General features: G+C 54.3%; 1 protein-coding gene across 4 annotated transcripts in view; it reads right to left on the reverse strand.

Moving 5' to 3' along the window:
* Positions 1-14,407, reverse strand: part of BOC (BOC cell adhesion associated, oncogene regulated) — a 56,988-nt gene that overhangs the window by 1,817 nt on the left and 40,764 nt on the right. The window contains exons 4-17 of one of the 4 annotated variants that reach the window (XM_055712182.1): positions 13,806-13,952; positions 13,061-13,204; positions 12,340-12,633; positions 11,281-11,553; positions 10,277-10,575; positions 7,371-7,530; positions 6,357-6,467; positions 4,952-5,158; positions 3,959-4,140; positions 2,756-2,861; positions 2,435-2,557; positions 1,631-1,852; positions 985-1,211; positions 314-393 (exon numbers count right to left, since the gene is read on the reverse strand). In XM_055712182.1, coding sequence (XP_055568157.1) covers positions 314-393; positions 985-1,211; positions 1,631-1,852; positions 2,435-2,557; positions 2,756-2,861; positions 3,959-4,140; positions 4,952-5,158; positions 6,357-6,467; positions 7,371-7,530; positions 10,277-10,575; positions 11,281-11,553; positions 12,340-12,633; positions 13,061-13,204; positions 13,806-13,952 — 2,575 coding nt within the window. Of the gene's footprint in view, positions 1-313; positions 394-984; positions 1,212-1,630; positions 1,853-2,434; positions 2,558-2,755; positions 2,862-3,958; positions 4,141-4,951; positions 5,159-6,356; positions 6,468-7,364; positions 7,534-10,276; positions 10,576-11,280; positions 11,554-12,339; positions 12,634-13,060; positions 13,205-13,805; positions 13,953-14,407 lie in introns of all 4 variants that reach the window. The other 3 variants (XM_055712180.1, XM_055712181.1, XM_055712179.1) reach the window with 3 other exon arrangements.

Raw genomic sequence — 14,407 nt, forward strand, 5'->3', positions numbered from 1 at the left:
CATCCCATCATAGACGTTAGCTTCGCTCATCCTGCTTTTCAGTCTCTGGCTTAGGAGCAGGGGGAGGAAAGGGAGCAGGGGGAAGCAGGTGGTGGCTGTCTCTACGATGAAATTGCCCCCCCCCCGGAACCGTAAGAGGAATGAGCTCTGTGACGAGCATTTACACCAAGAAGGCCTAGTGCTGCTGCACGGATTTGGTTCCCAAGTGAACTGGGACAGATGGGAGCACGGCGAGGCCAGGCTTTTGTGAGCATGTAGTCTTGTAGGTCCCGCTGGATTATTCCCCGCTGCCTGTCCACAAGCCAGGACTAACCTGGAGGGCTGGTAGTCTTGCTGGGCATTCCCATTTTGCAGCACTCTCGCCTGCAGCAAGGCGTTGGTCTCCTCGTGTGACTGGAAGGAGAGAGAAGGATTCTCAGCAGAGCAATGCCACGCAGCAGCATTAACAGGCAGGTGCTGATCTGGGAGCCGGAGCTGTGGGGCAGGCTGGGGAAGCTCTTATGACAGAAGGCAGAGAAAGCTGAAACTGTTTCTTTTGCTACAGAGAACAGTGGAACTGAGCACTGAAAATCTCACTTGAGGCTTACTGCTGCATCACTGGGGATGATAACCAATGTATCGTCTCAGCTGTGGCACTGCCTTGGCCTGTGTTACTGTTTACACACAGACTCAACATTGTCGCTCCCTGTGAGCTTTGCTCAGGAGGAACAGGAACCATTCCCATAAAAGTAGCCTTTGCCCACTGCCTCCTCCATACTTAAGAGCCACTGCCCCAAAAACCACCTCTTCATCAGTGTTTTGGAGAACTTCCCATTCTTCCCATGCCTCCAACTCCACTGCAAAGGGGAAATCTCTTTCAAGAAGCCAGTCTTGCTACTTCTACAGGCTGCAAAGTCTGCCAGCCGCGTCTGGAGAAGCCCTCTCACTGCAACCATGGCCTCCAGCTCATGTCAAACCAACTTTTAACCACAGGTGTGCACATACCGGTGGCACTTCATCTGGACTGTAATCTCGGGTCTCGGTGCTCGCATACCCCACTCCTGCAGAGGGGCAGATGCCATTCAGGTGTGCCCCGTTGGCGTAGGGCTGCCCGTTAACATAGGGATGCCCACTGGCACGAGGAGCAGAGATGCCCCTCAGAGGCACCATGGTGTACTGGCAGGACGATACCAGCAGCCCGGCTCCTGGGAACCCCATGTCAATGGTTTGCTCTGCAGAGGGAAGAAAAAGGAAGTCTGAGGCCAAAATCGGAGGTGAAGTTGAGCTTCTTGAAGCTCAGCAAGGATAGTGTTAGGTTGTCCTATCAGGCAGCTATTTCGGCACCCAAAGCACCGCTGGAGACAAATGGTGGAAAGGGGCTCTACACGAAGACGAGGGAATGCCCCTTTTCCCTGGTTCTAGTCCCAGGGCTCCTTTTCAACAAGGTAAGCAGGGCAAGGGGCTAACGGTGGCCTTTGCCTTTATGGGGTGCCACAGGACATTTGAGACTTGCCCTCTGCCCGCCCTCTTCCCGCTTCCCCAAATGTGCAGCTCTCACATTTTGGGTGTTTGACCCAACTACAAGCAGGGTCAGGTCTGACCCACAGGGCAGAGCACATCTTGTAAATCAGCCCTCAAAAAGAACCCTTACTCTGCTTGGACCAGGCTCTCCAAAGACAAAAGGGGATGAAAGCCACGATGAGGAGTACGATAGAGCCCAGCACAACGCCGACAATCAAGTATGGCAAGTCACTGGAACGGGCCACCATGGCTCCTGTCCCCAGGCCACTGTGCCCACCACTGAGTGGGGGATGCTGCTGGGGGGGCACTGTGGAGGGTGGAAGACGACCTGGCAGACCAAGAGACTTCCGAGCTGCAAAGAGGAGAGAGAGATGTGTTAGACACAGGCATGGCAGGTGGAATAGCAGCCCCCTCCAGGCACGTCTGTGCTGCTGCGGCGTGGATGGACTTCTGTGGTGGCTTTTATGGTGGCTGCTAAAGCAGAATAAAAAAGGAAAATCGCTTCTCTAAAACACACACTTGGACTTCATGCTGTTCCTATTGTGACTGTGCAGCTGCTTGGAAGACGACATGGGACCTGCTTATAACCAACCACAGGAGTTTGGCACAGCAAGGGCAAGTTAGCTCTTCTGGTTTTCGGGTCGCTATCTGCATGATACTTAGGAAAACAGAAGGTAACTGCTCCTCTGAGGGAAACGGTGATGGCCTCTGTACGAGGGGTCTGTGGGTACTGCTACGGGTATATACACATACTGACCACCAGCATCAACAAACCTATGCCTCTTCTTCTCCCCAGTGCCGCCTCCACCGCCTTGTCTGAGCTTAGATGATGCACTGTCAGGCAGGGACGGTACCCGCCTGGCTGTGCTCTGACAGCGGCAGGCAGGGAGGGCAGCAGGCTGCGCTCCCAGAGGCGCCCGGTGAAGCTGGTTACCTTTAGTTTCACAGATCATCACGTTGCTGAACTCGCTTTCCCCCCCCTCATTGAAGCACTGCATCTTAATGTCATACGAGGTCTCTGGCTGCAGGTGGCTGATGGAGTGCCAGTACCGATCTCCTGGGAAGGGAACACACATGGTGCCGTTAGCTTCCTCGGGGAACACGCGACTGCCCCGCTCTGCAGCAGTGCTAGGAAAAGCAGGCCCGGACAGCAGCAGCCGCCGCCTTTTGTGCCTCTTCTGCACAAGGCTCCTTCTGGCCGTGTATCGTTCCAGGAGGAAAGAGCAGCTGGGAGCAGCCTCTTGAGATCTCCTACCTTCCACCACGTCCTTCTTGTAGTCACTGTCATTGTCACTGTCAGTGGGGCGGTAGTAGATGTAAAAGCCGTGGATGGGAGTGTTGTTGTTGCTGGCTGGGATATACTGCAGAGAATGGGAGGGAGAGCAGAAATGAGCAGAGATGTCTGTGCTCCTTGTTGTACCAGGTGAGCAGCAGTTGGGATAAATGGATGGGACAGGAGGAAGACCCAGCAGAGGGATCTTGCGTTGCCACTGTTTTTCCCTTCCAAGAGCTCAGTGCTATTTGACACTCACACCCTGCTTCTCTCAGCCAACAGGCAGGCCACGAGTCTGGTCCCATCACCCCAAGCATCCAGTACTCTGCTCCCTCTCAGCAGAAGAGAAAAAATTCCTCAGCACCAGTGACTGAGCTGGGCCAAGGGCAAACACACCTTCACCATGACTCTGGTAGGCTTGTGACTGCCAGGCAAACTGCATCTTGCCATGAACCGGTGACCACAGGAGTCTTGTCTTTCTGAGGCCATCCCTGTCCCTCCCCCACCCAGGGCAGTACTGTCCAAGCTCCACATGCTCTTGCCGTCTTTCATCCATTATTTTATCAGCTACTGTTCATGCTTCAATGATCAGCAGCGCCCATCCTGCCCTGTAGCAATTTCTGGCTAGAAGCAGCGAGGAGAGAAGAGGGCAGTGCATCCCTCCGAATAAGCTGCTGGAAACACTTGGATCTGGGCTTGTGATCCAAAAGATCCTGCCCACTCCTAAAAATCATCTGGAGCTGACTGCTGTAAATGATTGTCAGCGCTTAGGACTGCTGCCCAGCCAGTGAGAGTGAAGGACATCTCTGCTGGAAACTGCTACAACAGGCAGAGGTGCTAATGGACTGCAGGAATTTGGCCAGGTGAGTAAACAGCTGCGCCATGTGTTGTTCAACTGTGCTCCTTGAACAGAACGGTCAAGACCCTGGGGGTATCTGCTGAAACGCCCCTGTGTACAATGCTGGATTCTGGTGAGAAGGTTTTCCTAGGCTCTCTGACTTCTCCCACTTCTAGGCGGCCCAAGCCCAGTCCTCCTTTGGTGGAGGGAGCTATTGGATCCCAGATCCATTTGTGCTGGTGACAGGATCCAGGGTGAAGACCTGGAAGATGCGTGAGCTGGGCAGGTAGCACCCACACCCCTGTGCTTCCTGCACGTTCAGAGACCTCTGCCCCTACAAACCTTACCATCCACTTCAGCATGATGGTGGTCTCGTTGATGGCATCTGTGAAGGTGATGTATGGCCCAGCCACAGGGCGCTCGTAGACGCGGTTGCTGTACCCAGACACTACGTATGGCCGAGATGCTGCGCTGGGCTCACTCTCTCCCAGGATGTTCAGTGCCCGGACACGGAATTTATAGGATGTGCCTAGGGGAAAAACAGGAGTTGCAGAGATTGGAGTCTTCCAAGACTTCAACTGGGAGCACAGGCCTGGCTGTGGAGAGGGGCTACATCTTCTTCAGAAGGCAGAGAGCCTACAGAGAGGTTCTGATTGAAACGCAAACACTGAACAGCCAGATTTCAGCCATGTGCTAGATGGACCTTGCTTTTATGTGCCTTCCCCGGTTCCTGTCTGGATGGTCTGGAGGTCAGGTAGCAGTTCTGGGAGGTGTGTGGCTGGATTCAGAGATGCCCCAAAGGATGTCCTGACCTGAAAGCAGGTATGGGAAAGCGTCCTTCCTCTACTACATGGAAATTAACTACATCAGTTAAAAGCTCAAAGCCTAAATAATCTTTACCCAAACATTGTTTTACTGATCTTTTAAGTTGGGGCAGATGTGTGTCCCTTTTAAGCTGTCCAGCTCAGTGATGCCGTCTCTTCTCATGTGAAGTGCAATGGGAATTATGTGCCCATCTGCCTTGCCTGTGGCTAAGGGAAGTTCCATCCTCTCTAGTAAATGGCAAAACCAAATGCCTTTAGTAACTAAATCCTGTAATGCAGAAAAGCATGCGCAAGCCTCCCTCAGGGAGGTCAAATCCATGCTGGTCTTTGCAGCTGGAGAAATTGGAGAAGCATCTGCAGCTTCTCCCCATGCATCTCAGGCTGGAGCTGGGGAGGCTTTGTTTTGCTCGCACATGCCGGGGCTAAGCATGATGTGACAGATGGCTGACCATCCTCCAGGGACTGCACGGCTTTCCTACAGGCCTCCAGGAAGCAGGGAGGAGAACACCTGCCTACCTTTCTCCAGGCCTGGGATTTCCACTGAGAGGCGAGAAGGAGGAATGTCACTGGTGGCCAGGACCCAGTCTCCCAACTTCTTCAATTTCTTATATTCCACGCGGAAAGACTGGATGGGGAACCCGCCGTTCCCCCGGGGGATCCAAGTCACGTACACAGATGTCTCTGATGCCATGGAGATGGTTGGACGGTCTGGTGCCTCTGGAGCTGCAAGGGGCACAGAAGGACATCAGGATGTGAAACGCATCCCTCTCGCCCTGTCTGGAGGATCCTGTAGCTGAGCGGTGTGTGGGTGAAGGACTGCCTGCCTTGCACCCACGCACACGCTCTTTAAGTCCAGAATCCTCTCTTCCTTCGCGTCTCTTCATCAGAGCTAACACACCCAAATCCTCACTCCTTTCAGTTTGTGCCCTGCAAACATTTTTTACTCCTGTTTGCATCTTGCTCCTTTTCCATTCCCAACTCAAGTAGGATGAGACAAGGTTTGAGGTGTGTGCACCCATCAGGGGAGGGAGAGCAGTGAGAGGTGTGGGTGCAGGGCTGGAGAGAGAGCAAAAGGTCTGGCTGATGTGGAAGCAGTGAGCAAGGGGAGACTGACAGCACAGGAGATGGAAACAGGAGAGATTGAGAAGAACCAGGTGAGGAGGAAGGGGGGAAAAGTTCTGAACTGTAGAAATGTAACTTGATAAGAAAACAATCAAAAGATGGGAGGGAAAGAGATGACTGAAGCTGTGGCCATGGAAGAAGAGGCAAGGCGTGAATGCGTGTGGGGGACCGAAGGAGGGGATCTCACAGGCAGGATAAGGCTCGAAGGAGAGAATTTCACGGAACGGGTAATGGCACTGCTGAATAACAGCACTGGCAAACACAAGGTGGGAAACAACGAATGGGATTAACAAGTCAGGACCTGATGCTTCAATGCATCAAGATACCCCAGTGGAGCACCCTGCGCTGCTAGAATGGGCACTAACCGCCCCTGCTCGGGGCTCGGCTGGGAGAGGAGGATGCCAGGACTTGCAGGGACTTGGTTCTCCTTTCTCCCTTGTGCTCCCCCAGCACCCACTGGTGCACAGGAGCTTGCTGGTCCTGCGCATTGCCCATTCACAGACTCCACAGCAGGGCTTTGGGAACCTCCATGTGAAACTCAGCAAGAGATGGAGAGTTTCTGACAAGTTCTTGCGTTAATGGTGGGGACAGCCTGCTCTCCTAAGCCTGCCAAGTGCAGTAGCAGAGGTGCCCAAGAAGGACCTCTCCTCGTCAGGAGCTGGAGACCACCCACGCAGCTTTGCACAGTCTTGCTTTACCCAGTGAAGACTGCAACCCCAGCGTGGCCTGGCCGCTGCCACCCACAAGAGATCCAGCACCCCTCACCCTCCCTCCTTGCCCAGTTCAGGGAGGGCCTTACGGGACAGACGGCTGTTGTCCGACTGGTTACTGCTCTGAGTGCTCGTGCCTGGGTCATCCCTCTGGATCTGCTGCTCTTTGCTGGCAACAATCTCTGGTTTTGGGCGCCGGCCTGTGCAGAAGGGAGAGGTGGCATCAGTGACATGGAGAGGCAGCTCGGAGTTAATTTTTGCTGTCATAAGCAAAGAAAATATTCCAGCCACAACGCAGAGGTAGATACTCTCCAGACTCTAACAGCCCTAGGGGTTCAAAGCACTCAACCTGCAGGCAGGAACTAAAGCTAAAGGAGCAGGTTTGTTAAACTGTTAATAGGCCCCCCTCATATTTAATTTTCTAAAACTTTTAATTGGTTTTCTTGAAATGTTGCTAGATTTCTGCCTGAGAAGGTAGTAATTAGCACAAGATGGGGACCTGAGGGGCCACGTGAGCAAGCCCACCACCACGGGGAAGATTGCTACGAAGGGAATGTCGTTCCCCACACCTGCTGGAGACACGAAAAGCAGCCAGGGGACAGGGGAGACTTGGCGTAGACATCTGGAATATCCTTTCAGTGGCAAAGAGAGCTCGGTGCCGAGCAGACTGCGTGGCAAGGCTTGGCGTTTCCTTTAGTGCAGCAGAAGCTTTTAAGGACAGATTGGACTAACACCTGTTGGGAACGACCCCCACAGGCTGATCCTGCCTCCAGGCAGAGGATGGATTAAGCGACCTTCTGACATCCCCGCCAGACCTATTTTCTATGGTTCTGCAGGTGTTCAGCTGAGACAGCAAGGGAGGAAGGGACTTACTCCAACCCAGGCAGAGGGGAAGAGCTGATTTTCCCCATCCTGTTTCAGTCCCACCCTCCACTTTCCCTTCTGAGAGGGTCACTCTGGGCTGAGGGCAGGTGGGTTTCCAGAGCTGAAACAGCCCCTCTGTCCTAAGGCTGGTGCCCGTGCCTCAGGGCTGGGGTGGGATGTCTCCAAGGGGCCCTGCCCTGACTCAGAGCAAAACACCCAGGGACAGGTTTGACCTTTACCAGTCCGGAAGGTCACCATGGCCGTCTGTCCCTCGCCGGCACAGTTGTGAGCAGCCATCTCCACCTCGTAGAGGCTTCCAGGGTCCAGCCTGGTAAGGGTCAGACGGTGCTGCGAGGCTGGGACGTCCCTCACTGCCCAGCTGTCCGAGGCGTTGGTGACCTGCTGAGAGACCAACGCAGGCGTTGCAAAGCTGGGGGCAAGCTGGGCTTCTTGCCTGCACCGAGCCCAGGAACTTGCATCACAGGTTCCATCTCACCCAGGGCTCCCTTCCCTGCCTGTAAAGGAGGGGGATATTTCCAGCCTGATTTTGCAAAGCTGAAGGATTCAGATATAAGCAGGACAAGTCACCAAGCACCTGGGTGTTTTACTGACCCCAGAGGTTCACTCAGCCCCATTCTGTCCACTGCTCCTCTCTGATACCGCTGCCCCTCGGTGCGCGTAAAGCCCTGGGGCAGGCGCACCCCCAAAAGGCAGCGTTAGCCAGAGGCTTGAGCTGCTTTAGGAGCCAAATCTCTCCTGCAGCCCAAGCCGGTGAGCTGCTCATTTAGATGCTGGTCGTTTCCATGGGATGAGGTACCTGGATGCCACTTTGGTCACCTGGACCTACATTGTCTGACTAACGGCGTTTTATCCGGTCTCACCGCTGGCACTTCCTGGCTGAAATGGGGAACGGGAACGTCTGAGCACAGGTTTCTGCAGGGAAGAGACTGTAACACGGCTGTGGCCCCCAGAAAGGGGGAAACTTGGAAACAAGTTTGTTCTTTGGTGATGCCCTGATGCCCCATGCAGAGGGTGAGGGAAGGTGGGACCTTCCTCCGTCTCCCCAGCTGGAAGGATAATATTTTTGCAGGCAAACAGGCAGGACACTGAAGTGACCCGGTGCCGAAAGGAGCATTAGCAACGCAGGCGAAGCAACAAAACGGAAATGCCGAGACTGCCGTATCATTCATCTTCCCCAAGCATTTGACACTGACTGATTAATGCCTGGCTTGTTTTATTTTTATTCCTGAGCCCACAGAGTTGTGAGGCCAGGGAGGGGAGCCCTAAAGACTGCTAATGCTCAGGAGAGAAGAAGAGAACTTAAGAAACAAAGGTAACGGCTGCGTGGCATCTGACTGCTTGCAGGCCGCGGAGATTTAAAGGTAGCATAAGAGCAGCGGAAGAAGGGACATCCACAGATACTTTCCAGAGGAGAGCAGACCCTTGCCTAGTACAAATGTAAGTCTCCTGTCAGTAGGTTTTACTTTCCTTATAGCCATCTTTCAAACAAAGAGTCTTTTCTTTTGTTGCTGAATTGATTCCTTCCCTCTCTGCACATGTGCTTCTCCAGTCAGAGATGTCAAAACCAGATCATTATATAACTTGATCCTAAGAATCTCTGATAGAGACGTTTTCTAAACAAGTTTAAGGGTTATTGGGACTAATTCCTTGCCACACAATCCTTAAGCATCTCAAGAAAGAGTCTCCAGCTGAGAATTTGGACTACACTGAAAACATATTACTGCAAACTGCAGTGACCCATGGTGACCTCCACTGCCCTACAGCCCCTTCCAGGTGAAGCGCTGAAAAACAAATAACATACGGACAAACGCCAGCCTGCAAGTTGAGATCGCACACAGAATTGGTAGTTACATGATACACCATCAGGGGACAAATTTCTTCTTGGCAGACAACCAGAGCCAATAGTCGGGTGAGGCTTTTGGCATCTTTTGGTTTTTATTTAAGCCTGCCCTATTGTGTTCTTGTGTTGGCATCTTCTGCCTTTAAAACAAAGGACTCTTTAAAGAGAGGGTTAGCTGAAACACTCCACTTTGGTTTTGTTTAGAAAGAAATCAAGGATGTGTAGGGATTGTAACAGCCTCCTATTATACTGTATTTTCACAAAATCAAACAGTTCCAGGAAAATAGATTCTTATAACGGAAAATGGTGCCTTGCAGTGGCTGGGAATCCAAAACATGCCAGATCAGGAATGTAATCAAACCCCAAAGCAAAACCTGCCTCTACTGCAACTCCCTGCCTACCCAAAGGAAAAACAAGCAGCAAACGAGTAAATTCAATGCCCCTTTTTTCCCGCTTATCCCCAGCAAAATGGTAAGAGTGGCTCTACACCTCAAAAGCAGAATTTTTACCTCAACAATGCTTTGCTAATTAGAGAGACTGCTGGGCTACAGCTCTGCTGGCACTCTGCCCGCGGTGCCCAGAAGCACGGAAGAGGACAGGAGCCCTGGGGCTCACGCAGGGCTCAGCAGCGCACCGGTGATGTGCTCATGCCGTGCCACCAGCCAAGAAACATGCTCAACGCTGCACTGCCTTTCAGCTTCCAGAATAAAACCAGTGGCTGAGGACCTTCCAGGTGATTTAGCATGGCTGTGATGGCTCTCTGCTGGCTCCTCAGTCACCGAGTGTGAGTGCTTCGGCGCGGCTGAGCAGGGCAGCTGCTGAGGTGCGTGCAGCAGAGACAGGCTGCTGCTCTGTGTCCTGCAGCCCGAGACTTTCAAGGCAGAGTTATCCTCGTGGCTTGTGCCAAGACAAAAGCATTACAGAGCAAGTCATGCGCAGTCTGCCCTCAGGACTTCCTACTTGTGTAAGCAGACAACTGAGGATTGGAAGCGGAAGCTCTTTAGGCTGGAAATACACGTGTGCACACCCGCCCCGCTTGCTTCGGCAGACAGGCACTGCTACGGGCCCTTCTGCGAGAGCAAACCTCTCGCAGCCTGTACTCATCACACCTCGACAGGCTGTGGCTGCAGCTGAGGAGGACCCACCAACCAGCACCACCAGTGAGCGATGGGTGCCCCTGCCCCAACGCACCTGCTCACGAGGTGTGAAAACGTGCAGCGAGGCCACCAGCCCACCTGTGGAACGGCGCAGAGGAAAGATGGGAGCAGGGCGAAACAGCGATACCTTGCGATGCTTCACCACATAATAGAGGATGGGGGCTCTGCTGTCAGGCCGGGGTCTCCACACCAGATCATAGCTGTCTGTCTTGGATGTCCGGGGAGAGCTGAGGATGATGGGGGCCTCAGCTGGAGACACCAGCTCCCTGTTGGCTGCACACTGTGGAGATGCTGCCAGCGGGGTCGTCGCAGGCTTTGGCAGTCCAGCTTTATCCAGGAGCAGCTTTAAGGCGCTGTCCCTGGAAGGTGGTGTTGGAGGCTGAGCCGAGCCCAGCTGGGCATCTCGCCCAGGGTCGAGTGTAGCTCCTGAAAGACAAAGTGTCGAGGCAGGGTAAATGCCTGTCCCAGTCTGCGGTGCAGGCAGAGCTGTAAGCCCCCTGAAAACTCTCGGAAGCCCAGCACTGCGCACCCATTGCAGCACAGGCACCTCAGAGGTATCGGGTCCCAGGTGGTGCTGCCTGCTGTGCCACTCGAAAAGGTGTTAGCAATGATCTCTCCTTCTCCTGCCATGAACCTAACACAGCTCACTTGGGGCCTCTGCGAGAACAGGCCTTGGCCACATGGGGCTGCCTCCCTCTCTGAAGCCCCTCCTACCTGGGTAAGTTCAGTAGGGTCCAAAGAATCAGGTGGTACCTCTCTTATCCCAGGTGAATCCACCCACATCGGTGTTTCTGCTCGTGCCCAGCGGGTGCCCAGAGGCAGAGCGGAGTAAGCCGTGGGGTAAGGCACTACACCCGCATGGCCCGTGTCTCCCATGCAGAGACAGCTCAAGGATGCACACATGGCACCGCACTTAGAAGCACGACCACCACCACCTGCTCCTACAGGGAGAGGCGGGGATCCCAGTCGAAAAAGCACTTGACGTGCAGGGTAACAGGGAGGGAAGAGCAAAGCAGCTCAAACACAGGCGGAAGGGTTACACACCGACTTGGTTCTCCTGCTCCCGCTGCTCTTTCCCTGTGCGTTAGGCCCTGGGATTGAACGGTCACAAGCTTGGAGAGAGGGACCTACCCGGCCGGGCTGTCCTCAATTGCACCATGGCTTGCGCGCTGCCGACCTCGTTCTCTGCCATGCACTGGTATATGCCGTCGTCCTCGGGCCCCACGCTGACCAGCCGCAGCGCCTTGCGGGAAAGCCGGAGCCGGTGGCTGGCGGAGAGGGGGACGGCGTTACGCAGCCACATGACGGAGGGCTGGGGATTGCCTCGCACCTCGCAAGTGAACTTGGCACTCTGGCCCCAGGGAATGATCTGCTGGGACAGCTCCATGGTGACCTCCGGGGGCTCTGTGCAGGGAGAAAACAGGGCTGCTGGGTGCCACTTGGCAGGGAGCATGGCACGGCCATGGCTTCGCACCTTCCTCTCTGGCAGGGATGAAAGCAAAGTAATGGATCCTTACCCCACCCCCAAGTCCCACTCGGGGACCCACAGGGGTCCACTTCATTGCACCTCCCCTTCAGCATCCACATGAACCACAAGGAGAGGTGGCCCAAGGCCATCTGCCCCTCTCAGATGACAGCAGCCACCTGCAAGTCCCAGTTTTCTAAGCTGAAATGCTACTCTGTGCTTGTGCCAGAACAACACACCAGCACCTGGATGAAGTGCAATCCAATAAAACATGCTTACAAGGAGGGGAAGGATGCGTGGCAGAGATATCTAAGGTGTAGTATCCCTTACATTTCCCACCCCATAGACAGCTTTTCCACAGAACAGAACAAAAAGCAAGACACTCCAGTGTCTTCCCTATGCCATTGTCAAGGATGTCTAAGCAGCAGCCAGTCCCCCACTAGAAAGTGCTAGAGCAAACCCAGTGTCACAAATGACAAGAGCAGAGCTTTTGGTGAGGAAGAGAGGATGCATCGTCTGCAGTCCATAGTGGGAGCCAGGAAGGAGGAACTACCACCCTCAAGGAAGAATTTGTCCCATCTCCTAGAAACTGGAACCATGAACAGGGGTTGGCATTACATTGTGGTTTGTCCAGGAAGAAGAGTACAGCAGCACCAGTATTTCCCCCTAAAAGCAGTGGAGAAAGTCCAAGTCCTTCCTGAAACAAGGGCTACAGCAGCACTCACCAAACACCTGCACGTTGTAGAAGATGAACGCAGCTCTGGCCTCTCCAACCCCGTTGTCAGCTGTGCAGCTGTAGGTGCCCGAGTCCTCCTCACTCGTGGGGTCAATCAGGAGGTTGCTGAGCAGGAAGCGCGTCTTGTTGTAGGCGGAGACGCTGGAGCCATCCTTGGCCCAGGTGACCCGCGGTGGGGGGATCCCGCTGGCCACGCACTCCAGGATGAGGCTTTGGCCCTTGGTGACAATGATGGTTTGAGCTTCAGGAGGGTAGATTATCCGGGCTGCCTCTGCTGTGGAGCCTGGTGAGGAAGAGGAGGAAGGAGGTGGGTGGGAAGGAAGGTTGCCGGTGTGAAAGCACCCCGTGCAGAGTGCGGGTAGGGGTAATGGCAGGGCTAGTGCGCTGCTCCCCTCCGCTGGGGCAGATAAATGGCAACGCAGGGCAAGAGGGACATTCCTTAAGGGACGCGGGCACACAGCAAGCGGTCTCGCTGGAGGGCCAAGGGCCTTTGCTCACCCATCACCAAGAACAAATCCTGAGGAGGTATGGCAATCCCAGGGCTGCACACCCCCCCCAGGAGCAGGCCCTGGGGCCTTCTGCTGCTAGAAAGGCTTCCCAGCAGCTGATAATGTTGGTTCACACAGAAAACCAGCTGCGACAGCACCGGTACGTGCTCCCAGGACTGGAAGTGCTCTGGAGAAGACGTGCAGTGAAGGGACAGAGCTTACGTCTCACACGGAGCCTTTCACTGGAGACCGAGGTTTTCACCTCCTGCGTCACGGGGTTGTAGGCAGCACATTTGTAAGTCCCCTCATCCTCTTGGCTGGCATTGACGATCTGAAGGTTCCCAGATGGCATGATAAGGTAATTGTCTGTAGAGAGAGAAGAGGAGGTGGCATGCGGGCACAAGATACGCTCCTGCCCAGCCTCCCGAAAGACATGCAGCGCCCTGAAGGAAAGGTGGACAAGTGGGAAGGGAAAAAACGACGCGGTAACACCGACAGGAATGAAACGACCCTTTTTAGTTCAAATGTCAGGGGAAGCAATGATGGAACGATGGAAGGAACGGAGCCGCAGGTGAAGCTAGTTTGTCACAAGTGCATCCAGCAGATGGACTGAAGCTGCAAAATTTGGATCCAAATTTTAAACACCTCTGCAAATCTGAAGTCACCTTTACCCAGGCGGGGCTAGAAGAATGCTTCACAGAGCCACCCAATGAACAGTGTCATTGTGCACCACCTAATTCTTCTTCCTTTCACCTTACCGCAAGCTGGTGTTACACGTGGCTCCCCAGTCCCAGGCAGTGGGGACACCAGGGAGACCTGGCAGGGACGTTAAGCAGGACCTGTGCTCAGGCTGGCAATGGAGGGACAACGAGGAGGCAGCAGGCAGAGGAAGCTACTGCTGGTAGGGAAGAGTGAAGCTGAGGATCCTGGGGAGGGACCCAGCAGGACAGACCCCTGTGGCACTCACCTCGGGAGGCCTCTAGCCACTCCTGCTTCACGCTGTAGCGGACCTGAGCCTTGGGATGACTTTCAGGCAGGTCACAGGCGATCACAGCCGTGTTCCCTTCATCCACCTCGATCACGTGCTGGCCGTCGAACTTGAAATCTTTGAGATCTGCAGAGAGTGAGCGACAGGGCATCTCAGTGGCTGGCTGAGCACCGCGGTGTCGCTCATCCTCTCCCTGCGGACCCGGGGCTGTTTCGTTGCAGTGCTGGCAGAGGGCTGCTCTGTTCCCAGCAGCAAGGGAAACTGGCCCGGTTTCAGAGCTTTAGTTTTTTTCTCCTCCTCCTTCCTACAAAATGGATAACTTAAAACGCAGCTTCTGGAGAATCTGCCTGCTACATGGCTGAGACACTGGGTGTGAAGAGTCCTGGCCTGAAAGTAAAAAACGAGCCAACTTACTGCAGCACGGAAGGGCAGCCAAAACCGGTCCTTCTGCAGCCTGCTCTTTCAAAAGCGGCTGCCGCCCTGCTACTGAGAAGCTAACTTTGTACTCAAAACGCAGGGAGCCCAGCCTGCTTCAAGGGTGTACAGACACCAGGTGACACAGTGGGAGAAGGTGTGTGAAC

The sequence above is a fragment of the Falco cherrug genome, chromosome 5 (assembly GCF_023634085.1).
Source record: "Falco cherrug isolate bFalChe1 chromosome 5, bFalChe1.pri, whole genome shotgun sequence".
In the NCBI taxonomy this organism is placed as follows: Eukaryota; Metazoa; Chordata; class Aves; order Falconiformes; family Falconidae; genus Falco; species Falco cherrug.